Raw genomic sequence first — 27,569 nt, 5'->3', positions numbered from 1 at the left:
AAACCACCACCCATTCATTTTACAGATTAGGCACCCGACACCTTGAAGAAAAGTCACGCTCACACAAAAGTTTAAGCACTGCAAAACACTGAATTTGTTTCACCAAGATAAAAGGCTCATCTGCTTTTTTTTCTTTCCATTAAGAGGTTACATGAACTAAACAGACTGCAAAAGCAAATCCATGCAGCCCAGCCCTCTCAAAACCAGATGCAGAAGCTGCCCTTGCACCTGTATTTAGCTTGCCTGTCCCTGCTTTGGTTTGTGCATGCTGATCTGCCACTTCTGCCTGAGAAAAAAGCACTTCCACGCGCAATAGCTGGGCCAGCACAAATAGGTTTCTATTCTTCCAGGGATCAGGCTTCTATGGGCAAACCTTCTGGGTAGAATATAGGCAGCTACAAGGGAGAATATGGCACTTGTGACAAAGACATGATGATGGGTTGCACTATGGATAAAATCCTATTAATCAGGAGACAGCAAAATCAGTGCAGAGACACAATAAATCGAACAGGGGACCCCAGAAAGTTCAAGGTCGATCTTCCACTGGTTCACTGTAGCAACACAGGCTACATAACAGCAAATCACTTAGACAGCAGTAGCAAGGCAGGAAAAAACTGCACAGAGACCACAGCTCTGTCCAAGCCAATCTGCTTTGGTAAGGACTGAAAGGAGCCTGGAGTCAATGCATAAGCCCAGCCTTCCTTGCAGCTCAGAGGCAGGGCAGGATATCCCTTTTCTCGGCACTCCATGGTATGGCAACAAGAGTCGGGAGCCAAAGAGCAAACTTAGTTTGCAGCTTTACTCTTGCCTATGCTTCTGCTCTTCAGTCAGCACAGGCTGCGTTGGGACTTGACTGGCAGGTTCTTATCCTACTCTTCTCAAGTCACCTATGAAACGTCCCTAACCTGAAGAGCTCACCAGCAGAACTCTCAGGCAAAGTAAACACTTCAAGTAAGTATGTATGTCCACAAGCCACCTAAATAGTGCTTTGTGATTAAAAGCACGGACAGAGGTCAAACCCTGCTGCCTGCCATGGCCAGCCCTTTCCTCTGAAGTGCCCACTTCTTACAATTTCAATCTAAATGGCTAGAGTAACTTCTCGGGGCATAGGAGGAGCGCTATTCATCCCTACCCACAACTGCAAAAAAAGAAGTGCTATTTAAATGGCATTTCACAGTTTAGCAACCTCTTTCAGGGACCCCAATTCAAAGACAATGACTTTGGCAACTCATATGAACAGCAGCCCTAGCAGCAGCACACAAACAACAAGTTTTCCTAATGCTGTGAAAGAAATGCTAATTAAGAGGAATTAAAAAAAAAAAAAAAAGATTACATTTCTCTCTAAATCCCCTCTTAACACTTCACAGATTAGGGTGGATTTATTTTTGTAAACCTTTCTCCATCAAAACCAGAAATCCCCACTTTATATTTCTCCCCTTCTCCTCTGCGATTGATCAAAAGCCAGACTTTAGGTAGGGGAACTGCAGATGCGCTCGTGTGGTGGAGTGCCTGAGGACCTGAGCCAAAGCACAGCTGGCCTTTGGGTCAAGCCCAGAGTGAGTAAGATCTCTTCACAAGGCAGCAGTGCTGATTTAACACTGCTGGATGGCAGAGGCATCGCAGTGGCTGCCGCGGATCACGGATGTGCTGGGAAAGCAAACAGGGGCTGTGCCAGACCCCGAGGGCTGCTGAGGCCACAGAACAGCACTGAGGTCCGTCTGCCATTACTTAACCTTAAAACCCAACAGCATTTTCTTTTGATGGGGGCTAAAGACTTGCTTCATTTAAAAAAAAGTGTGTGTTATGTACCCAGACGGGAACCAAGGGAAAATGAACATGATCTTAGCAGCACAGATCTGCTTACTGCCTTTGCTAAGCCATGGAATGACTTGCTGGCCTATAAACAATGCTGCCATTCTGGCACAGCTCAAAACTCTGGATTCATCAGTCTATAATCCAGCATGGTAAAGTGGTGTCTTAATTATAACTCCACCTTTAAAGAGGCAGTGAGGAAGACATTTCAAAATGTGAAAGCTTCTGGGCAGATGTTTCTCATGATTATTCCCTATAACCTCTCCTCCTTCTCTCTCCTTCCCTTGTTACCTCACTGCTACAAAGGTCAAATATACTGAGGGGATGCACAAACTGGAAAAACCCTTTCCATGGCACTAAAACAACTCCCTGACTTTTCCATGTGGTCCCAACGTTCAGTCCAAGCCCTGGGCTTCTCTCATTTCGAGTATGATTTATTTTGTCCACAGCACTGTTTCCCCAAATATGGATCAGGGTTCAGACCCCAGTAAGTGAAAAATAAAAGAAGAAGAAATAGAATAAAACCACCATCAAAACCCCCTTTGCTGTGTACGTGAAACATTCTACTTTTGTCAGGGAAAAAAATGATTACTGTAATGGATTTCATGTTCTTATCTATTCCTTACTCTTTTCAATTTAAAGGAAACATTTCTGAACCTTTCAGGGCAGTAGCTGTCACTGCCATGCACAACGAGCCTGAGAACGGGCTGAAGCCTCTCTGTGTTACTGTGCTAGAGCCAAATAAAACTAGAATGAAAATGCACCGAAAACTGCCTCTGCAAAGGAGAATTAAACATTCAATAAATCCTTGCATGTATTCGGAGATGCATGGAACTGGGATGTGCAATTATGCCCCTTTGGGATTGTGAAGGGTTTGCTTCACATAGCTAGGACTTCAACCAGTTTGCGCACACAACTCTAGCACCCAGAGAAAAGATATCCCTAATACATGAAGGATAATCTGCCTTTAGGGGCATCTCTGTGTAACTGCCTCCTTCCAGGGGTAGATGCCTACGTGCCCAGCTGCGGGTAGCACCCTGATGGCTTTGGCAGCTTGGGGTTGCTTGATCACAGGGCAGTTTCTCCTCCTGCAAGTGGTGGGCAATGTGCAGCTCTTGGCATCATTTACTGCCATTGCAGCTACTAACTCAGGGGAACTGCTTTAATCTGGTTTATTCTCCTCCTTCAGTTGAAGCTTTTCTTAGAGAAAAGAGGTGAAGCTCTTTCCAGTTCTTACCTACCACTCTGCTACAGGAGAGGAGCTGAGGAAGAAGCCTTATGCCAAAGGCAGCAAGGCAGCAGAGGGAGCGTGACTTTTAAATCTACTGACTTTGAGAGTCCTTACTTCTGGACATCCAAAGTGTCCCACTCCAAAGAGGTCTAGTCTTTTGGAGATTAGTGTGCCACTCAGCCCCCAGTCAGGCATGTTAAGTGTTTCAAGGTGTACATCCTTGATTAAGATCCCTTATATCATGATAGATGCTGCAAAACCTTAGCTGAGGCAGGCTGTGGGCACAGCCCAGGTTTTATGTAAGTCTCCATGGATCTCTGGCCAACTTCTGAAGGTGAGGGCTGACCTATATTCTGTAGGAGAGAATGGCAAAAATGCTAAGGAACTCAAGTCAGGAAACTTCATGCACTGGTTCCAGGTATCCTCAGTGCATTCAATTACCTTGGGAACGTGTGGGTACCCGAGAAACACAAGAAACTCTCCTCTGGTGCAATAAGGGAGCCTGATGGAGCACTACAGCAGCTGCCCTGGGGATTGCCGGAGGAGCGCTCCCATCACCGGGGCTTTGCAAACAGGCAGGAAGACCTCAGCAAATGAAATCCTGAATATAAGCCACTGCTGTCAGTTTAGGGCTTTTTGATCTCATCTAATCAAATGTAACAACAATGAGAGAATTTTACTGCTGTACAATTAAGGAGAAAACAGCAAAAAAAAATAGCTCTACAGTTCTTCAAGCATGTTTCTGAATAAGAAATAATTATCATCAAGGCTACACAGCAAGGGGGATGAGAACTAGGCAGCGCTGCATTTTTCTGATTGCCATTGTATTAATATTTAACAATAACTTCAGTCATTTCCTTGAAGGATAATTTTCTTAAACAAACTTTTATCTTTAGTGTCTACCCCTTCTGCAAGATTTTCTTCTTAAACTGATTTCTGAGGGAAAAAAAAAACAAGACAAACTGCAACAAAAAGCAGATTTATAAAAATATACAATATCTTATTAGCTTCTGGGCGCTCAAGTGCATTTATCACATATTTAAAACAAACTGGAGCTCAGCTAAGCCCAATTATAATATCTCACTGAGCAAAGAAATTAATTAAACAGCTGAATGATAAAGACCCCAGCAGCAAACTGAGGGTTTCTTCCCTTTTAAGAAGAAGGGAAAGAAACCTGTAACCCACATGTTCAAACAGTAATGTAAGCAATCTTTTCAGGAGTGCAAATAAGACTACCTGGCAGGAGAACTCGGTGGTGGCTCTAATGTGGCTCTCCAACTTTTTGATTTGCTAATGTGCAACACACAACGGCCCTTTTGCACCAACTTCAAATAGCCCTGGGATCCCAGCAGTGCAGCTCAGCGACAACCAGAACAAGGGCAGAACTTGTCAGGATTTAAGAGCTTTCAGCAAAACCCTTCAATTGCAGCCGGTACCCTATTCCATAGAAGGATATCAATTATAGATAGTGACTTGCTTTAGCAGGGCAGTCGGCACTGTCAGACGCTAGATAGACAACCATGAAGAATCATGAATCTTTCTATTAACTGTAAGAGAAGGGGGGCACGGGAGAAAGGATGGATAGGTGCTATAAATAAGGCAGAGTGTCTGAATGCTTTAATACCTTGCCTTTTGGTATATGTATCATGAAAATTTAACCATGCTGAATTCTAAGCACATATTGCTTGAAAATAAGAGTTCTGGCACCAAAATCATTTTGGTGTCAAACCCTTCTGGGTGGGTCAGTAGCGATTCTTTTATGTAGCTTTTCAGTTATTTATCCATAGCAGCCTTAGTTCTGTTCATAAATTCAGTCAGAAAACATTGTCTCTTGGGGCCTAAGCACATTTTCACTAGTGCTCATATTTACACTAACAACAGGAGGACTTTGCTACCAAAAGTAATGCAGAAAAATGCCATCACATGCTGACTATTGCGCTCAAGATTGTAATTTCTTCTCTAAAGCTATACCACATATTCAGGCACAGATGATGTTCAGATTTACCATTTCATACTGCTGTATCACACATCATTTTGTAATGCAGATATTGCTAGAACCTGATTCACTCTGCTCAACCTGGCACAAATAGAATTCATGCTGAGGTACCTAACACTTTAGGAAACAAAACAGCTAGAAACATACTTCCACATTTACCCTAAATGCTGCAATTCCTCCAAAATCCCAGTCCTTTGGGATGCAAGGCTTAAACAAAAGTCTGTTCTGTGCCATTAGATGTTTTGGGTCTGATATTCTACTATTATTCATGGCTACAAACAGTAGTTTTATTCCCCTGAAAAACAAAAAAAACAACCCCACATTCATTAAGAGACTTACTGCTGGCCACTGTAGATCCTGAAAATTTAGCCTTACCAGGAGGTAAAAAGATGCTTTTTAGGTCTTTTTTTCTGAAACTTGGTATTTTACAAATTTCCTCTTCCCAGCTGAACTTCCAAAGCCCAAGGAACTGGTTTAGAGAGTTGTACAGGCGCAAGCATACTCCAAATACTTCCAACTCAAATATTTTCCCTTCTACAGAGCATATGCTACACACCACATCAATTAAGTGGGTTACAGGGAAGGAGTTTCTTGCAATACATTGGGATGGTCTACATAGCCCCTAACTCTTACTTTCACTGTACAGCTCACTTTACTGCCCACAGCATGGGCAAGCAGGGATGTGTATACAATATGATGTAGTATCACGTGTCGTGCTGTAACACCTACCCAACTTCTGAGCATGTGACTGTAGCTCTCTGCTCATGCTGACCATCCTTTCTGAGTGACAGAGAAAACAGGAAAGTAGGCAGATGTTATCTGGATCTGTCTTGCTAGGGCAATTTAAACCTTTACTGCCTTTATCGCCTTTATCTATGCAGTTGCCCTTGCCTTGATGATAACTACACCATGGCAGAATTAACAGAACTGGACAGTTATCTTTACTTTTGATATCCCAGACAGCAATCCAGCATCTTACCTCAAAAGCCCGTTCAAGCCTGGCTGCAGCAACTGAGGCTCTGCTGAGCATGGTTGCAGGTTGGGAATCACCTGAGCAGCAGTGTGCATAGCCAGGACAGGAAATATGGCAGAGCTCCACTGCAAGGCTTGAAGGTTAATAGCATCCTACCTGTACACAACTAAGCTCAAGTGCCTCCAGACAGCCTTGAACAGCCTGATGTACATGGCTCTGAAGCTGCAGGGTGAAGACCTCATGCCAATAGCAGGGCTTTTTCTGTCCTGATACGAGCAGCACCTAGCACCATGGGGCTTTGGGCTTGGCAAGGCTTCCAGCTGCTACTACAGTGTAACTATTACTGAGTAAAGGACGTACTCATGCCACTGAGGCACACACTCTGTGCCTAGTGCAGATGCACGTATGTACACAGCAAGTCAGGAACCCACCCAGTACAAAGACACTGAGGTAAGCACAGTTACAGCATTTGCGTCTACTCAGATTTACCCACCTGTATTTGGGTAGGAGGCATACACAAGCCACATCAGTGGGGAGATTTTCAAATACCAAACTGCTACCTAGGGAATGACTGCTTTCTGCTGGAGTCACACCTAAGCAAGCCCAGAATGCCCTCCTGTGAAGCCCTACCAAGATCTGGGCTTCTTTTCCCTACTTGCTGCAGGTGTACATCAGAGGGCTGTGGCAATCAAGGGCAGACAAAATGTGGGAGAGACAGACTGGCGTGAAGGGCCAGACTCTCAAACAGAGTTCGATGTCTAAAGCCCTTTGCAATTCTGGACAGAAATAACTTGCTCAAGTCCCCACAGCAGGGCTCTGTCGGAACAGCAAAAGAAATCACAGACCACAGCCCCATCACCGAGTCACACTGGCTCTTACAGAGTGATTTGTGCTACTTGAATGTGATGGTTGCAATGATGAATTCATTGTCTTCAGGGTATCGAGTCAGAACTTGCACCTTGTAATCTTAAATGCCATCATAACGTATCTGAACCCTGAGCCCTGCCAAAAAGAGCTCCTTGGATCACAGAAATGTTTTTTATATCCCTTTTTTTTATGTCTCGAGAAACCCATTTCAGATGTTGCCGTTCTTCAGAAATATAAGAAATAGACTTTTTTTTCAGGAGTCTTGCTGCTGACCCTTATAATAGTCAGATTTGCTATAAAATCACACCAGAAGCAACAAACGCATTTAAAACCCCCTAAAACCAACCAAACTATCACACTGTCAATTTAAGTCACTTTAAGCTACAAAACACTAGCTATTAGCTAACAAGCACAGTGGAATTCAATCATATTTTTAATGTGAAACATCACAAAATCCTCTTCCTTTTTTTTCATTACCAAGAACACCATTATTCTGGATTTCTCTTTTATTTCATATATTTTGGTGTGAATTATTTATCACCATCACAGATCATTTCTGAACATTGAGAAAGGTTTGCCAGGCACCATAAAGCTTCAGTCCTACAACTATTAGCAGATACCAAGACTGTGCCTGTGCAGAGTCCCAGATGATGTCAGTTGGTCTGTTCGCATGGAATCAATAGCAGGGCAAACACTTGATCTTATGTGTTCAAGCCTTTGCAGCAGCCATTCTTACTGCATTTTTTTCCCAAAAAGCTGTTGTGATACCGAAAGAGTCTCTCCTCACTTCATATTCACCTATTAAAATGTTAGGGAATTATTTGCGCAAAATATGTGCAAAGGATTCTTTTAAAATGCCACATTTGTGCCATTACTTTTTTTATAGTCTTTCATTTATTATTATTATTGTTGTTACTGTTACTACTATTACCTAATAATAACAAGGAACTAAAACCACATCTGGATGAATAACTGCAATACCAAGCGGCTCTCCCATTCCAGCAAGCGAAAGCTGGCATTGCTTTACTAAAGTCAGCTTTGCAGCATCAGTTTGCCACTTTTCATGGGGTTTGGAAATATATGGGGTGTGTGTGTGTGTGTGTGTGTGTGTGTGTTAATTTATTTTGTGTGGAAAGGCACATTTTTCAACAATCTATTTCAGCAGCACCAGCCACATTTTGCAATATGTTTTGCATGATCTCAGGAAATTACTGAACAGTTTTCTACAATACATACAATTCTGACGCACTGATATTTGCTGAAGATGCTCCTCTCTAATCTGTGCTAGTAATTCCTTTTTTTTTTCAGAGTATTTGATATATTCTATGATACCAGTAATTAAAAGAGGTAGCTAAGGAGGTTGGAAATGTGGAGGGGACCGTACCTGCCAGGTCTAGCTTTTGATTGCTCCTTTTCTAGCTTACAACACTACAAGTCAGTAAAAATAATTTAAGAGAGGGCGCAGAAAGGAATAAAAAGGCAGATACAACTAATAATTTGGTTTAGCGTAAAAAAGACCATAGAGTTTGCTGTTGCTAAAAAGACTGAAATAACTCAGTCTCCATGTATTTAGCCAAATAATCCCTTTTGGTTTACACACAACAGTAAATTGATACCAAACTCTTCCCTTAGGGAAGGGGAAGAATTCCCCTCACCCATTTCTACTGTTACATTCCCTTTGAGGAGGGAAGAAAAAAATCAAACTTGGCTAAAGGTTAATAATCATTCATGTCCAGCTTACTATTACTCAATAACTATCAAAGTCTCTAACTCAAAATAGCGTTTGCTGGCTTACAGGATCAGAGCCATTACAATCTCTGTTGAAGACTTTATTGAATTTTACACTAAGCTTTAGCTGACTGCACAGGTCAAGCACTGTGGCTCTGAGTTTTCTTTATTCCCAGAAACTCATAAACCCCTCTCCAGTTTGCAGCACTGTTAGCTAAGAAACTTGACTCAGCACAGGGTCAGAGAACCCGACCCTCATGAAAAAGGTCACGTAGTTTTAAAACCCAGTTCCTGAATACCATTAACTTACATGCACTAGCTGTTCCTGCGTGTCAAACTCCCGGGAACAGCCTTCCCAGTGGCAGTTTGTCTCGTAGACCACTTCAGGCTCCTGTTTGCTTTCATCTTTGTCCCCTTCCTCTTTTACCAGGGTCATTCCTTCTGGCTGTTCCTGGAGAGAGTTAAAAAAACAGGGGTGAGGAAAGAGGATATTCTGAAACTGAAAAGGAAGAAAAGTGAATTACTTCAGCATTAGAAGAAAGATGATGGGAGACAGGGGGATTATTTTACTCTGGTTCACAGTCCATTCTAAGCCCAAAACAGGCCTGGTAAGGCAGTAGCCATTTGCAGACTACACGTGTAAAATCAATTTTTGCTCCCCTGAAGTACTCACTACAGAGAATTTCTAAAAGAAATAATTCCTTTACATTTCAATTAATTTAAATCATAAAGGCTTAGCTTCCCCCTCCCTATACTTAAGCAGCTTGTTGCTGTACACTTGTCCGTTACTATTCAGTGGTGCCACTGATGAAAAAGGCACTATTCATTATAGCTGAATTAATTGGAATTTGACTTTAGTACTAGGGTTGGGCACAAACTAGACCACCAGTAATTCACAGCTAATCCACAGTGACAGTTTTGCACACTAAAACCTTTCCAAGAGCAGACCAGTAACTTTCAGGCTACTTGTTAGTCTGTTCTTGCCCATAATGTGTACATGAAAGGGGTGAGTGGGGAAAGCAAGCATTGAATTTGGCTTTGACTTTCCACCTTTAGTTCCTCAAGGTGCCTCATTCTCCCCAGCTTGTTACTTGCTGAGGGCAAGAGTCAGATGTTAGCATCAGCATTTGGTTCAGATTATGCACTCATACTATTTTTCCATTTCAAGCCTGCTGAAGGATTTAGGCAGATCTCTGCTTTGTTTTCATTTATTCACTCACAGGACTGAGGCTCTGATTCTCATCTCCCCCGAGTCCACTGTAAATCAGAAGGCACTCTACTAAAACCAGTGGCATTAACCGGTATAGAAAGTATAGCAAATGAGACTGGAGCCTGACACTGAGGCTTCAGCGCAGCACAGTGTTAAAACCTGGTAAAAGTCAAGGCAGAATAGGTATTTTTGCTGAACAGAAAATATCCTCAATAAAGACCTGAATGTCTCTTTTCCCCGGAAGAGGGTTGAGACTGATCAGAGGCACTTCTCCATCAGCCTCTTTCCTCTCTGCCCTTATTCTGCAACAGACTTTGCACCCCAGCAGCCTTTCACTGCTCACATTTAACCCTTACTACCCTAAGCTGCGGTGTCTGTGTCCGTATGAAGGGCCATACTAGTGCAGGAACATGTGCCACAAGCAAGGTGCATTTTCCCTCTGACAGTGAAATGAAAGGCTTATGACTGTAACGTGATGGCCATACCTGCACACTTCCTGCTCCTGGGCTGGGGAGGTCCTCGTCGGGCTTTATCTTGGAGCGCTTGTTGTGCATGGGATCTCCAGTGCTGCTCACTGCAGATTCACTTGTGGGTTTATTCTGCTGCAGGCAGTTGTTTGGTTGTTTTGGTTTTTTTTTTCCCCCAAAAGACAAAATTAGACTGTGATAAATATGTAGCTCCAAACAAAAGATATGCAGCATCTGCTCAGCAACTTTATTTGGAGAAGCTACACTGTTAATTATACTGGATATGCAATTACATTGTGCTTCAATTACATAGCATTAACTTGTGGAAGAGCTGCATCACTCAACCTTGTAATGGAGCAGGGAGGGAACAGAAAGCGGTAATTCCTTGCTCCAAACCAATGCTGGTTTTGTCAGGCCAGAGAGGGGTAGGAAGAACTTGATTTTCTACGTGATGACGACTTAAGAAAAGTAGTTCAGAAGAGTGAAATCACTGTGTGCTCAATTCAAATGAACACAATTTATTTTTTCACACTTGGAGGAAAGGTTTTGCACTTAACATCTGCACACAAGAACTCAGCTCTTTCACTGTGTTTCCCATTATAATGGTGGGATAGGAAACAAAACTGAATACTGTGAGACTCAGCCAAAAAATCCCAGATGAAGTCCTGGACTCTCCCCAGTCAACAGCAAAACTACTGCTGACAGAAACAGGCCAGAATCTTGTTTTTCTCTTGCTGTGCTAGACTGAACACCATTATCTACACCTGTAAATGGATCTTGTAGGAATCCAGAGATCTTTTAGAGATATCTGAACTTGCATGGACCCCACAAAAAAATCAATACGCTTCCTACAGCAGCATGTTCTGCTTCTACATTTGTAAAAGCTAGCCAGGAGATAAACAGCTCAAAGACTGATAAATAACCTATCCCAAGTCATCTGGAAACAAACAGCACTGGTTAATAACAGGCAAGCCACGAACCGTGATAAACTCCACATCAGGGGCCCGATGCACTGCTTCACATCCCCAGCTTTTGAGAATACATCTTGGTTTATTGAAATTACTAAATCAAAGTCATTAAGTCCAATTTTGCATAAATCAGACAAAAAGCTTTAAAACTTCTGCACTATCTTTGAGTTCCTCTATTGCCCACAGACCCGAGTTACTCTAAGTTACTCACATGTGTGTCAGGAGGGCAGAATACAACCCTGTGTCAAACTGATTTGGAGGTGAAGCTGCTGATCTTTAAAATGTTAGTGTTCTGATATGGTTTTCCCCTTTTTCTTACTCCCCACCTTTATTAAGTTCCTGTCTAAGAGCCATAGGAGACAGTTTTGGAATGAGAAGCTGCTGCATCACACTGCAATATTTATGAGGACCAAGAACCATGCTACCAATCAGGAACCATGCATACACTTCTGTGATTTATAATTAAGGGACAGCTGTAAGAAAACTCTTATCAAAGGGTCTCAGTGACAGTGGTGATTAATTGCCATGGAGGCAATGCCATTTATTTCATTTACTTCATTTTTAAATTAATGGGGTGCAAAGGTTTCTTTTGTTGTCTCTCACCTGTGTGGACTCAGAAGGTCCAGAGCTGACCTGGACAGGGTTCAGGACACTGGGGATGCCGGGGATAGGTCTCTGGGTAGGAAAGGTTGGAGCAGGATGGATGAGTGGAGGGCTGTGTCCAAAGGCTGAACCTAGGGTTTGCTGACGACTTATAATTTGCTGATGCATTTGCTGGAGGGATACCGGTGTAGGAGGGTATGTGAAACTCAAAGCAGGGCTGAATTTGGGAGAAAAAAAAAGGAAGATGGAGGAAAAAGATGAGGGTTATAACAGTATAGAACCATATAGATTAAACCTTTCAAATACATTGGACATATTTACATTAAATGAAGTCACATTCCTCCTTTCCTCCCACCTCATACCCTTCTTTGTGCCCCGAAAGATGATAAATCCTGGGTTTAAATCCAGAGTTGGCCTGGATTTACTAGTGAGGGCAAAAATGCTATCATAACAAAACATAACATCTTTTCCTAACATTTACCAGGAAACCACAGAAAGCCAACTGAAATAAAATTCAGAAAAACTGAAATAAAAGGCAAGCAGTTCAATAACAGCTATTTATTGCAATAACAAACTTCATATAAAGAAAAAGAATGGGCGCCTACATGCTTTATAGTACTTTTATTGATAAAGCAGTTCCCCTATGTTCGCCTGTAGGAAGCAGTTCCTTTAATCTTGGCTCATGCTACGCTCTTTCATATGTCTCTAGATCTTATTACAAGAGGAGAGAAAATCAATTGGTTAAATGTGTTCTGAACACCATGCTTGTCATATCACTCATTTGTTTGCAAAGATGGAAAGCTCAGTTCATCCAGAATGTCACCTAAAGAATTTCCATCAGTGCTGTTTGGTTACAGAAACTGATGGATTAACCTTTCCCCTCTGAAATTGGTGATCAATGAGTTTCAATGTAGAAATATTCCAATGGGAAAGCACTTCTCCTTCTTCCAGTTAAACAACATTAAATGTCTATTAAAGCCCATTATGCATGTTAATACCTGTCATCACTTCATTACTTCATCGTATTTCCCAGACTACAGTGACTTTGGAAGAAATTACACTGCCATCTAAGGACCTATTCTGTGGGTATTGCCAGAGATTCTTTGTGTCACACTTGTGAAATAAATGGCGTGGAACTACATCTTCACACACAAGAATATGAGGTTCTACTGTAAACATTTGCCAATAACTTACAGTCATAAAAGGAAAAAAAAAGAAGAAAAAGTGTATTCATTATTTTTTTTCTTAAAAAAAAAATCAACCAAACACAGCTGAAAAGAGCCATACGGATTTAAAACATTAAGTCTTAAGAGAAAGGGGTGCGAGCATTATACCTTTTCATAATCAAGGCTCCTTCTGATGTCAAAAGTGTGGATTTAATCCAAATTTACAGTCTGAAGCCTTAATTGCTGTTGCCGTTAAGTGCATTAACTGAAAATACTGTGATAAAAAGAGCTAAAATAATTTCAACCATTTAAAGTAGTAATTCTACAGGAATTCTGTGTTCATTAATATGACTATACATTTTTGTCTGTTTGACTACAATCCATAAGGAGACAGCTTCAATGTGATTACATTACTATTATTCCTGGTGAGAACTCTGCATGACAATAGTTTGCCCATTTAGGACAGAATATCATTAAGAATACCCTGGGAGAATTTTACTGGTCTTTGAGGAACTCTCTTTTCATTTTGCATTGTATTCTTTTTAATAAAGGGAGGCAGAAACGTAGTGAAAACAGTAATTGTTCACAGCAAGAGTTAGGGAGAAATCAGTAATAATATTCAGTTATTGCAGCTCTATAGTGTTTGGTAGTGTTCCTGTAAGCAACCATGAATGATTACAGCACGACTTAGCTAAGGTAGCCACTATGGATGATTAATAGGACATTAATCAAAAGATGCATATCAGGCCCAGAATTTGTTCACAAGCTTTCTTCTAATAGCCGATTTCATGTTCACTGAGCTCTGTGCCAGTTTGTTCAATTTATTCTTCAGTGTACAAGCCATTCATCACAGAACATAATGATTTAACACCCCTTTTCCTTTTTAGTGAACAAACATTACTAAGTGTAACTACTGTGGTCTGTTCATTAAAAAACATACAATTACAATGTCATACATGAGGATGAAACTGCCTCCTTACCATACCCCCACATTTTTTGCTTCTATATATACGCTGTGAGTTCATCACGTACACTTCAAACACTAGACGGCACCATCCTGAAGATGCTATCAAATCCACAACATGGAAATAATTTGGATGAAGCATTTTATTTCTCTGTGAGTGGTTAATGCCTAGGACATCTTCACCCTTTGAGCTGAATCAGTTTAGTCATAAAATAATGATAAAGCTAGAAATAAGATTTCATTGGGTCTTCCAAGCACACAGCACCCTTGCAAATACAGGTTGACTTTTTTTTTCCTTTCTAGGTGTTTCAGCATGTTCAACAATACCTAGCTTTGCAAGTCCAGGTTCAAAAGTCTGGTAAGAGTCTTCAGATCCTACATGGTAAAACACCAAAATTCAGTCACAAGACATGACTGACTTAAGACCGTGGCTCAGATCCTGTCCATCACTGCTCTGTGACTATAGTTACATGAGCACCTGCACCTACATTTAATTCTTTAACCTATCCAAAGCAAGAGCACAGGAGATCCCTCCCAGACAGTTCAGGGGGGACACGAAGGAACTGTTGTGATTTGCATGTATTTTTATCTCAGCAGGAGGCTGTTACGATGCCACTGACTAGAAACTGTGGAGTTTGGATGCTGAAGGATGCTCAAGAACTTGTATTCTGAAGAAGACCCTTTGGTCCCAAGCAGGGAACAGACTGCAGGAGCCCCCAGATGTGTATATACAACCTGCTCTTAATGCAGTGCACTTACATTTACTGGAGTTCGGCAATATTCTCCACCCAGTCCCTCCAAAGACGGGAAAGCACTGTGGTGCCAAAAGGGTACTTCTGGTCAAGAATCTCTCTTCTGAATTTTCTACCGCAACACAAGAAGTGATGATGTCTCTTCAATGGCAAAATACCTTCCTAACTAAAGGACAAAATCAGCTCTGATGTAACAAATACAGATTCTAGTTTCACTGGCCTGCAGTGATGTGCCTTACACCAGTACAGTGCATATCCATAAACATTAAGTATACTTGCTATCCCCCTCTTTATATAAATAAAAGCATCTTCCATCAAAAGGACAGATTTATGTCCTTATCTACATCTGCTTTAACACGATTCTGAGCCTTCAGAAGGAGGATGCTAAGCCAGGCACTGCCAGATTCAGTCCACCCTGCAAGCAACGCAAACTTGTAGGGTATAGCAGAGGAGACTGGCATCTTCAGTAGTGGATCTTACTGGAAAACAGTGACACCAGCAGCAGATGCCTTAAGGCACAGCTGGACAGATGTGCTAAGGAGGAAACTATATTTCTTTAGAATCTTTTGTCTGCCCCATGCTCAGCAGCAAAGGTTGAGTCCGAGGTACTTGGATTTTCCTAGGGAGCCTGGCAACCTACACTTCGTTCCCTCTACCTCCAAACTTCAATCACCTCCAACTGCAATGAAAAGGAAGATTGTGAGGGATCAGAGGAATAGCCAGAACAGCTATGGGGAGTACTCAGAAACGGTGACAATGATTCAGCCACTAGGGTGTCTTCTTAAATAGCTGATAGCTTCCTTCAAATAATTCTCTCCAACTGTTTCTGGAGAGCTCTTCATAAAGCAAAATGACCTGGCTGGGTTCAACCCACGCAAGATGCCGTCACAGGGCAACCTGGACAATTTTTCTGATCTGAAAAGATCAGAAGGATCTGAAAAGAACAGAAGGTGTCCTCTTCTGCCTTTCAGAAATAATTCAGGCTGCTTGACAATAAACTTGATGTTGTGGGCCAAAAAGAAGAAAAAGAAATCAAAGCTCACCACATTGCTAGCATGGTGCACTCTGTTGGGAAGGGGAGACCCAATTCCTGCCCTCCTTCCCAAAGTTTTTAATGCATTTTGTTCAGTAAGTAACTCCTGAATACAGGATGTGTGAAGAGTCTCTGTAGTATAGTGTCCCCTCAAACCACATGGGATTCTTCTCCCTTGACCAGCAGCCATACTCCCTCTTGATGGCCCCACCAAGCTCACACTGCTTTCTATCCAGAAGGCCACCACAGAATCAACAAAATGGTTTGGGTTGGAAAGGACCTTAAGATCACCAAGTTCCAACCCCCTGCCATGGGCAGGGACGCCTCACTCTAGATCATGTCACCTAAGATTCTGTTTAACTCGACCTTGAACATTGCCAGGGATGGAGCATTTACCACTTCTTTGGGTAACCTCAGCAGGAAGGGTGGGCAGTGGCATCGCCTGGTCTTGCCCAACTGATACAGCCATGCCTGCTTAGAAATGTGCACCAGGATGGCATCGATGTCACTCAGGAACTCTACGATTCATGCCCAAAGTCTGTAAGCAAGACCTGAAAGTAATCATCTGTAGTCCAGAACTACCAAAACCAACCACTGGGTTTTTCAAAAGCCATGAGTTGTTTCAGAGGTCTCAATTAGCACCATGTTTCTTTCAAGATACCTTAAGGGGGCTGCATTTCGGACGAGGGGTGCTCAAGACTTCCAATCCACATGCCAGAACATAAGATGCCTGCTCCAACTGTTCACATTTCCCAAAACACAAGTCGCTTCCAAAAAATCTTGGACTCACAGAAGTGTAAGTGAATTATTAATCTTTTTCTTCCATCTACCTACTGAGAAATGAAAATCTACACCACTGGAGGTAATCTGATTCGTATTTCTGTTAGAGACATTTTTTAAAGACAAAGTAGAAAAGGAAAAAAAAGATGAATGCATGTAAGACCACTAATAAACTACATGCAGGTTATCTTTTTAGTTGTTGAGTTTTATGGGGATAAGGGTTAGAAAAAGCATGTAATACTTCTGCTTAAGCATTCAATAACTCATATACACTGACAGAAAAGCCCATCAGTGGTATCATTTATTTTTCCATACTGTGGGCTTCTGTGTCTGTCAGTCTGTCTCTCTTCTCTTTTTCCCTTCTCCTCCTCTGCGAAGTCTCAAACTCCCATCACCGGAGGTAAAGCAGGGCAGTGAACTACATTGCAATTACATGAGCACATCAAATTTTAAGGAACAGACTTCAAGAAGAAGAAAAACAGACGTTATAATCAAAACCAAACTTTGTGGCTACTTTGTGGCTGTCCTACTAACAAGGTCATCCAGTTTCTGGTCACAGCTGCGGAATTTACAGCAAACCAGCTGTGAATTTAAGTCAGGAAAAATTCCTTCTTTCCTATACATTGCATAGGTGTGCCTGAGGAGACAGGCTGACACAACACATTGAAAAAAGCACTTTGATATTCTACACAGCACTCTCCACACACCTTCCCCTTCACGGTAGCTTCCTTTCTTTTCTCTTTTGCATATTCGATATCATCACCATGCCCTCTCTTCCTGTCCTGTCTTCTCACCTTTAATCTGGACAAAATAGGTCGAGACTATTTTAACGCATCAGTATACTTTTTCAGACCTCTGACTGTTCTCCCTGCTCTTCGTTGTAGTCTCCCCAGCTAACACCTTTCTTGAAATGAAACACACAGGACTGGTTTCAGTACAGGACCGTGTCTCACTATAAGACACACTGGCTCCATCTACACTATAGTGCAGGTGGACCCTTTGGCCTGAAGGGTCTTTGATGTCTGGGTGGTGCACTCACAGCCCAAGTGCTCACTCCATGAGAAAAAACAGATCACCCTGTAGCCTCCATCGTTTGCTCTTGGCATCAGCAGCTGACACCAGGCAGACCAAAAGATCCAGTTCTCTCCAAAAAGGACCCCAGTTCATGAAGGGAGAGGTGATTTGTAGGTAGACTGGCTTCATGTTCAATAAAGCTGATGTTCAGGTATTAAGATAACACCACAGCTTCTTGAGCTCATGCTCAAGTAGGTACACATTACTACTTTCATTTTTCTTACTCTCCCTTAAGAGTTGCATGAAGCCTGTGGGCAAACAAAACTGAGAAATCAGGGTGCAGAAACCCACTAATAAATGTTGGATGAATACCTGGACTCACTGCATTCAATGGGGTTTTTATCCTTCCCTTCCAGCAGGCCAGGATTTCACCTTTAGATTTTGACTTGTATTTCCAAAGTCCTTATTTATTCTTTAGGAATGCTGCTGAGGGGCAAACGACTTTCCCATTATACAAATGTACCCACCTACTCTTCAGAAAAGCATCCCTAATAACTCTTAAATACTTCTGAAGAGGAACTAACTTCAGGAAGTCCTTAAATGCTGTCCTAAAACCTGGGCCCTACAGACACTGCAACCTTACCTGAAGTCATAATACAAGTCATAATTATGTTAACAGTGATCAAACACTGGTTTTCACATGCTCAGATGCTCATCATAAAAGAAGGAGCAATGTAAGAAATAGCTTAATTCATCTCATGGTAAATAAAGTGACATGTAAGAGCCACTGTCCAAAATGCCGGGTGTATGTAAAGGTGGCTGGGAGTTGAGCCATGGGTACTGAGGGGGTCCACGTAAGCTGACTCCACACACAGAAGTTTATGTATGTATTTTGATGGAACTATGCACATGTGCAATACGCAGCCATGTGGAAAGCTGCGGACAGTCACCAGGAGAAACTCTTAAGTCTGACCCCAGGAGAGACGTGGAGGAGAGAAAACCAATGAGCTCTCCTTGGACAGGACCTACAAGAGAGGAAGCAGCCAGGAACACCACGTAAGAAAGCTGTCTCCTGTTGTTTGAGTTGGTGGAACCAGGAATTTGTGCATGTTCTTTGTAAACAAGCTGGAGTGAATAAAAAGAAGTTCCCAACTCTGTCATCTTCTTCACCCTCTGATGGAAACAACCTGCAAGAGTGACTGTTGACAAACTGCTTGGGTCACAGGAGTGACAATGCACTCAGCAGCCTCGCAGCCCTGAAGAGAGTTGTGAATTTCTTCCTGCTTCAAGTATTTCAGATGCAAAATGAAAACCAAATGGCGTTACAGGAAGTGAGACATTACAAATGCACTTCTGTTTGGAGCAAATAAGTTTAAGTAATATGAAAGAAGAGTTTTGCTTTAAATCCTGTTCTTTTCCCTCTACTTTCCAACCAACAACCCTGAGCTTTGAGTAGACAATGTAGAGAAGTCCTCAGCTGCTTCTACAGCTCGTCACTTACATACAGGGGAAAACAGTATCCAACCGTGACTGTGAAACCAGACATGTGGCATGATCATAAAGGCGGGTATGAGCCTCAAAATCCTTTGAAATAATTTTTCAGAACTGACTAGGTTTCACAAATATCCCCCTGCATTTGCAATGTTGGCACATTTCAGTCAGAGTCACTAACTTACAAGTCATCTAACTGCATTTGTAAAAAGACTTAGTATCCTGCACCTAATAAAGAACAGTCTCTATTGCACTATGTTTTCCAGTTTTCATCAGATAATAGTCATCATCTTACAACTGCATTTAACTCACATACATCGTTGCCTCCTTCTTGACTTCTCTATTACTGGTTTAAAATTAACAGAGCCTGTGGTCTGTACTTTCTCTTCAGCTTACCATATTATCTATTCTGTTTTATCTGCTAGACTAGGTGAATTTTTTCTTCATGAATACATTGCCATATGCCGGAGTAAAATGGAATAGCTTCACTTAGAGCAACAGAGCCACGCTGATTAACCTTATACGCTCAGACAGCACTGACAGCTTTGTCCTTCTCACTGGGATATTCCTGTTCAGGAATCCTTAGTATCCTAACTGAGCTTTGTATTAACAGGACCTTGCGTAATTCATCTGTGCTCCCTCCATGCAAGCTCATGACGCTTCTGGCAAACATCATCTTGAATGAAGCTCATGGCTAAGCATTTTCGCATTTCTAAAACTCGTATCATTAATTACATGTAAAGTGCTAATTAATACTTGTTTTTAGGGTCTGAAAATGAAGTGATGAAGTGTTATATGCCAGCACAGTTCACTCAGCTCCAGATCTTTCCTGGAATCTGCACTGTGCTGTGCCCAATGACTCTAAACTCCTCAAATAACACAGAACCAGTCTGGAGCAAATTACTTTAAACTGACTTTTAATTACAAGACCTGCAACATATGCATTTACAGGCATACATACATAATCACACTTGTATATGTGCATATCTGTACATGTGTACGTGCATGCAACATGTGCCAGCATAGTCTGTATTCTTTGTGTTGCTTGACTGCTGACATTATACATTTTCTGAAGGCAGAAATCTTGCCATTTGTGTGTATTTGTGATGAAAAATATGCACCACTTTCTAATGCAAGATGCAGATCTCCAAAACAATGAATGTCACCATCCTGTAATCTATATGAGACTTCCATAGGAGGCTAGCTGCAGAATTAAGTTTCAAGAGAGCCTGAATTAGATGCAACTTTCTGTAATACTGATGAATTTCATTTTTATTCACTTTGTAGTACTTCTCTGCCATTCACGCTTCTTGAAAGAGGGGTTAAAATGAAGCTATTATGGCGTGATAGAGCATTATATTCCCTTCTTTAGATTAACCACACACAGTAAAAGACCACTGAGAATAAATCCCTGTGCTGCATATATATGATGTGTCTAGTTATAATAGGACCTGTTTCATCGGGCTTATACCTGGTCTGTGTATGAACTGCAACTAAGCCTTCATTTACAACATACTACATACTAGAGACCTTTTAAAACAAGAAAAGCTTTCACTCAAAGATGCAGCTTTGAACCTCAGGCAGATCCCAATAAAAGTAACAATAAATCAGCAAAACACCTGTAATACTCACATAACTAACACACTTTTTACCCTGTACATCCTACCATGAGGAGCTTTTGCAGAACTGCTGAATATATGGTGTTCTACTCTAAACATGTTCTTAAGATTCATTTCACTAAGTATTTGGTTGTGTCCTTTTATGCAGATTTAATTACATAAATACACAAACTTAAAACTCACAGGGTAAAACAGAAACTGAAGGTAAGAATTAAGCACTTGGTTTTCAGGAAAAGTTAGATGTTCTAAATGAGCTGAGCCAACTCACGAGCAGCACTTCCTCGTCTCAATGTAGAATGCAATGGAGGAATGAAAATTTGATCAATGTGAAGCTATGGCAAAACCAGGTTGAAACAAATGGAATGGAAAACAGAACACTGAAAATCACGGTGCATTGGAATTGCTGATCCTCTTATAGAATATGACTGCATGTGGTAGAGGGGGACTGCTTCAGACAGTATCGGCAGAAATGACAATGCAAGAACTCTGAAGAGCAGACTGAAAACAACCATTTGCTTCAGAGAGGAGATGAATGAGAGCAGACATAATAAGAATATATTAAATATTGAATAAAGAAAGAAGACTGAGAACATGAGGGCTCCCTGTCTTATAACTATGAGACATTCTGTTAAATTCAAAAACTGGATAATTTAAACCTGATAAAAGGATACTCTTTGCTCTGTGCATAATTAGGCTGTTGGGCTCTCTGCTGGAGATACTTTCACTTTTCTCTGTGATAACCGTATACTTTATTTGTATGTCTTAATTCTGTTTTTATTTTTCTCTTTGCTTTTGCCAAGGGAAATGGGGAAAAAAATAATACATGGTCACTTGTCTCTAGATATAAAGCAGTTCAGAGAGGGGGACACTGACTAATTACACAACAGATGTTATGTACAAAGAGCTTATATGAGATGAGAAAATAATTGAGTATCCAATACCTGCTTGCAGAAAAGCAGACTCCTGCCTTCCTCGCTGATATTAATCCACTGCTAAGCTCACCCTTCCCAGGGCTCTTTGTGAAAGTACCCTCACTACTGTTTCCTGATGCTCAGCTTCAGATAAGCCCAGAGCAAAGTGACAGGAGACAGAACAGCCAGGATCTGGCTGTAATTAACCACACTATGTTAATTGCTCTTTCCTGTTGTGATGATATCAGGGGAGCAGGGGCAGATCCCGGAGGGTGGAAAAGTGTTGCTGTGCTTTCTCAGTTTCTTTCAAATCTTGGAGGAGATCCCAAAGGGCTCCCGTGCTCACATGAAACTGAATTTTAACATGCTATAAGATGTCTACGGTGAATTCACAGTTAAATCTGCCTAGACCCAAAGAAAGTCTCTGGTAGTAGCTGGAATTACTCCTGATTTAAACACCTTGTAGCTGACAGGGAATTCAGGTCATTCTCTGAAAACTGACTGTAAATTTGGTATTGCAACACTGCTAAGGCAATAGAAAAATACAGAGGTTCTGAGTTTCAGATCATATAGAACATGAAGCCCCAACCTCCTGTGTTTATTAAACACCAGCTAATCTTTTGTAAAGGTTTTGAATCGGTACTCTTAATATTATGGGAAGTGATTACCCCCTTTATATTCACTCTAGGCTATGCTGCCTCTCAAAAAAGAAGTGCTACTGAAGTGCAAAGTCTAATAATTGTCACAGGTAGCAGATATAACATTAAGTACATCCTGACAAAAGATTAATAGCAGGGGTGCTGCACTGCAGGACTGAGGCAGGTAACCAAATGAGTAAATGTCAAATGAAGGATTATCCTCATTTGATGCTATTTCATACACCTCTTTTCTGCATAATCTCTCCCAGCTGAGACCTAAACCAGGTGTTTTCAAATGCATAAAGTAGAAGCTCTACCTGGTGTGCTAAAGGATATCCACTATTAGCTGTCAGCAGGAGCGACATCTTCTTTTCAAGTACTCAGCCAGTAGTCAGGATACAGCACTACACTGCAGCTGACAATGACAAAGCGCTCGCCAAGTCAAGCCCTATCTGGATTGTGCTAAACTATTGCTATTTATTATTCAAACTGCAGTAGTACCCATGTCAAGGACCAGAGCCTTTCTGTGCTTGCCTCTGTAACAGAGCCCAAAATGTGGCTCCTTTCATTTGATTTCATCCTCGAGATGAAACAGAGTCCTATGCTGAAAAGGACTCATAACAGAGTCCTATGCTGAAAAGCCATGTGGAGCACAGGATGCAATCTTTTAGTTAGAGGATGTACCTTTTTCCAGTGCAAAGACTAGTGTGGTCCTGGTGATACATATGGGCAGATTTAGTTCTATGTTTGATTTTACAGGCTCAATGTTCTTCTAACCTGTTTCTGCAAAGTTGCTACCTGTTTGTGTGCCAGCCCATCAGCTTTTAGTCATGTGAGCACACATCCTTTCCCCCCCCCTGCAGGATTAGCAACTGCTTCAGAAATATCAATGCCTTCAACCTCCCTCTGAGGTGAAGCAGGACTCATTTTCCACAGGTACAGGAGTCACAGGAAGATGAAGGTTAAAAAGTGCCACTCATCGTGGTTGCCCAATTTCAGACATGAAGACCAGTTCTCCCAGATTGATTAACATGACACAATACCCGAAATGTTCAGAACAGGAGTCACAGAGTCATAGAACAGTTTGGGTTGGAAGGGACCTTAAAGATCACCTGGTTCCTGCCAGAGATGGGACAGCCACAACCTCTCTGGGCAACCTGTGCCAGTGCCTCACCACCCTCATAGTGAAGCAACTTCAAGCCGTATCTGTGAGCAACCCAGCTCCTCTGATACATTAAGAGTAGCAGTCCAGACGTCCAAAAGAGAAACTGTATGAGCCTGGTGGTCGCTTCTAACTAGTTCACTTTGCCCATCATCAGGCTGGGATTGTGTTTCGAGAGCAGGGTCTGTTCTTCAGGCAGCAAACTACCAGGTAAGAGGCTCCCTCCTCTTCTGCAGTGAGGCAGGGTCCTGTAGCTCTGACTGATGCACAGAGGATGTTCAGCCTGAGCACTGAAGCAGGCAGGGGCCATGCAAAAAAATACTGTGCAACCCTGAAATTAAAGATGGTATCAAAGCACAATCACAAGAGGGCAGTACCTTCATTCTCCTTAATGACTGGTTTCTGCATGCTTTATTCTGCAGCTTTTTCTCTCTCCTAGTGCAACCCTATGTTGTGTTATATAAAAGCATTTGGTCCCAGCTTACTTAACCTGGACAGCTCCGGCTCTGACCCCTGTCTCCCCTGAAGACTGTTTTCTTTTTCACAAGGCTGTTATGGCTGGGCAGGCAGCTTAGCATCCACATGCATCCCGAAGAGGTACCAGATTAACCAGAGCTGCAGCTGCAGGGAAAGGTCCTCTTTCCTGTCTACGGGCCTTGGACTGGAACATGCTGAATGCTTAGGCTATTTAACACATGCCCCTCCTAAGGGCTTTTATCACTTGGCTGAATGGGACAATTTCCCAAGGACAGCAAGATCATATCTATGGCATCAAGGAAACATTCCTGGTGAATTTTAGAGGTCTTTTACTAGCAAAAGGTAGCAAGAGGTCTTTTAGACTCTTCTTCCCTAACTTTCTTCTGATAAATCCATAACTTTGCTGATGCTTTTTGGAAATACTCAGCATTAGATAGGTATCTGCCATGAAAAATGCTGCCAAGTGCAAACTATTTGGGCTAACTTCAAAGTGACTGGACACAAGATCTAAAAGTAGAATTGTGCAATGCTACATTAATGCTACTGATGTTGCCTAAAATATGTAAACCTCCTGTCTCCAATTCCATCTAGTGGGCTGCTGAACTGTACCATTTTCTTCCAGCAAGCTCTATGAAATTTACCTGCAAGCTTCCAGAAGCTGGGATTTTACACTAGGACAAGTGTTTTCTAGGATTCATCACTGTTGCAGACAAGATATTAAACAGGATGAACCTGCGGATTGATGGCACAGTACAGTACAGCAGTTTTCGTGCTGAATGCATTACTTACAGTACAGTGAACTGTAACACATTACGTTTTATTCATAGTCTTGTTCCTATTTAGTCTTGCAATTTATTAAAGCAATGAAATGTGGCTTGGGTTTAATACCTTACATCACTGTTTATTTTGGTGTAACTCTTTTATAGACAGGTTCACACGGGAGAAATTACATGGCACCAAACAGAGGCCAGTTGCAGAACTGAAGAAAGAGCTATTGCTCTCTCCCTTTCTCTCCTTTGCCCTGGGAAGAATGGAGATGTGCATTTCCAACTTTTCAGGTTGAACACGTATACTCTTATCAAAAAGAAAAAACATTATTAATTCAATTTCAAGTGAAATTTTTGATTATGCATTCCTGGAAAGCATGACCAGGAAGTGATAAAAGCTTCAGCCAGCCATAGGCTCAGGCACACAAGCCTTGCTTTCTTCAGTTCACAAGACTCACTGTTCTACCCCTTAGCATCCTTAATCAGTCTCTTCCTAAAACTCACTCCAGTTCCACAACTGCCTTCAACAAACCTATTCATCCAGCTCTGGGTCTGCAGGGATGGCCCTTAGGTTTGTGATTCTATGTGTCAAAAACACATACCAACCACTTCCAGCTGAGAGGAAAAGGAGGGAAGACTTACTTACTTCACTGTAGAGATCATGCCAGTTTCCATGCACTATTTGCTTTACCAAAGTTACAAGCGATGGAAAAGGAGGTTAGCAATTAAAGTGCTATCCCATCTTAATCAAAGGCACAATACACCTCCACAAAGCACATGTATTTAACAGATGTGGTCCAAAACTGCTGCCAGCTATTGACATAAATCATATTGCACATTATGGAGCTTCATAATTGGGCCTGTGGTTACACAGATTGCAGAGACGTATTGCAGAGCTATGATATCATACCTGTGAAATACTATACAGCTATTCAAGTACATCAGGGCTATGAAGCACTACTATTTAAACAAAATGCTTAAAAAACCCCAACAGCACTTAAACTAATACCAAATATTTACAGTGCTGTCACTTCCAAAGTTTGGCAGGCCCGTGGTTTCTAACACACCAGTTGTGTGCCCCATTTTCTCCGTAAGTGCAAATCCCCATAGCCGGGTTTTGAAGTTGTGTCATTTTTGCCGGAGAGGTATGTTTGAGCCTTGCCAAAAATGGGTCTTTCAGATCTCAAGAAATTGCTGTGGGGACTTGCTCCTTTGCCTCATTGCAAATTGAAGGTGGAGGCTGCTTTTAAGCCAGGGACCAGCTGTACTCTTTGTCTGAGTGCCACAAATGCAAAACCAATATTTTCTGAGACTTTGGGGAGGTGGGGAATTCTTTGTGGAACACCGAAGGAGCTTTTTTTCAGTTAACATATAACACTGTCACAAATACAAGAATGTTCTGCAGTTGCACTCCTTTTTATTGCTGTTTCTCTTCATTTTCTTTTTTGACATTCTTGCTTTTGTCTCCTCTCCTTGTGCCTTCTTTACTCCCCTTTCCTGCACAACTTCTGCCCAACCTACCCTTGGTATTCTGCTTTTTTACCTCCAAAACAGCCATTTTTAGCTGTTTCCTTGCACATGCAAGTGGAGTGACCGAGTGGAAATCCCAGCATTTCTGATGGCACTGGGTGATAACAGTACTTCCTTGGTACAGAAAAGAACAGGTAATTTAGCCACAGCATTTATCTTTGGAGATAAATACCGAGAAAGTCTGACCAAACATTTTAGTTGAAAAGTACCACACGTCTGTGCTTTACCCTCTGATAACTGCAATGCAGGAATATTTCACTGTCCATTATATCTATATGGCCATAAGAATCCAAGTGATTTAAGTCACAAACCCATCCTGGAGAGGCTTCTCTGAAAATAGATTCCTGAGGACACATACACCATTACTGTGGTCAGATAGAGCGTTACCTGCACTGGACAATAATATGCCCTTGTGGTTACCTTTCTGAGCAAGAAGAAGGAAAGTATTTTTTACTTTAAGCTACAGTGAACATATACTATAGAAACTTCAAAATACACATAGTCATAAAAACACAACAACTGCTTGAAGATGGGAGTACACATTCACCTTTGTGTTTGCGTGCATAACATGTAAACGAGAATATATAATAGAGGTAGAAAATGCTGTTCTTACCTTATTGCACTTGCAGATAAGTGGCCGTAAGAACCACTGGCTGAGGAACTGCTACGAGAGTTATTCAGAATTGTGACCAAGGAATTTGGAGATGTTCGTATCATGGTTTGAAGGTCAAAGCTGTGATCAGATAGGGGGGATATGGACAACGTGCGCTTCCGGCTTGGTCTAGCTGACAATCTTGGACTTGGAAACCTGGCGCCTGTTATGTAAACACAAATAATTATCCACCAGGGTACTTAATCGCATTTATTTGTTATCAGTGATGGGTAAAGGGACTCGCAAGACACCAACACGCTGTGACAAGCCTACTCTCTCCACTTGTGATATACTGGCTACGATTGAGGAAAATTAGGAAGAAAAATCTGTCTTCCTGTGGCTTACCTCAGGGGAGCTCTGTTTATTAATGTGCAAGCAAAATGATAAATTGCTAAACAAAAGGAAAAGACTTTTATGAGTTATCCCTCTCATTTCTTGTGATTTATGAATCTGATGGCTTCTTAGACATTCACATCATTAATTCAACCATGAGCAATGAGACAGTGGTTCAGATCCGGGCTACCTGCAAACCCAAAGCCGCATCACTTCATACGTACAGCCAAAGCTGTAATTGTAAAATACAATGTAGAAATGAAGAGGCAGATTTTCCTGTGTGGACCATAATTCTGCCTGGTCGATACTTGATCCATTAGACTGTGAAACAGTAGGCTTTATCTGAATTAGTCCAGGATCCCACTATACTCTTGTGTTGGGGTGTACAGGAGCCTAGGACTTTAAAACTAGAGCTTAAACTTTTC

At 41.7% G+C, this 27,569-nt stretch overlaps 1 protein-coding gene across 5 annotated transcripts in view; it reads right to left on the bottom strand.

Annotated features, from left to right (window-relative positions):
* Positions 1-27,569, bottom strand: part of GLI3 (GLI family zinc finger 3) — a 205,537-nt gene that overhangs the window by 27,456 nt on the left and 150,512 nt on the right. For 4 of the 5 annotated variants that reach the window (XM_057431423.1, XM_057431426.1, XM_057431427.1 and 1 more), the window contains 4 exons: positions 26,773-26,974; positions 11,856-12,072; positions 10,303-10,419; positions 8,918-9,058 (listed from right to left, as the gene is read on the bottom strand). In XM_057431423.1, the coding sequence (XP_057287406.1) occupies positions 8,918-9,058; positions 10,303-10,419; positions 11,856-12,072; positions 26,773-26,974 (677 nt within the window). The remainder of the gene's footprint in view (positions 1-8,917; positions 9,059-10,302; positions 10,420-11,855; positions 12,073-26,772; positions 26,975-27,569) is intronic. The other variant, XM_057431424.1, reaches the window with a different exon arrangement.

This window comes from Pezoporus wallicus, unplaced genomic scaffold (genome assembly GCF_028554395.1).
Source record: "Pezoporus wallicus isolate ANWC-B61680 ecotype Strahan unplaced genomic scaffold, APGP_CSIRO_Pwel_v1 scaffold_11491, whole genome shotgun sequence".
NCBI lineage: Eukaryota > Metazoa > Chordata > Aves > Psittaciformes > Psittacidae > Pezoporus > Pezoporus wallicus.
The sequence above is the reverse complement of the archived record's forward strand: the minus strand, read 5'-3'. Positions and strand labels throughout refer to the sequence as shown.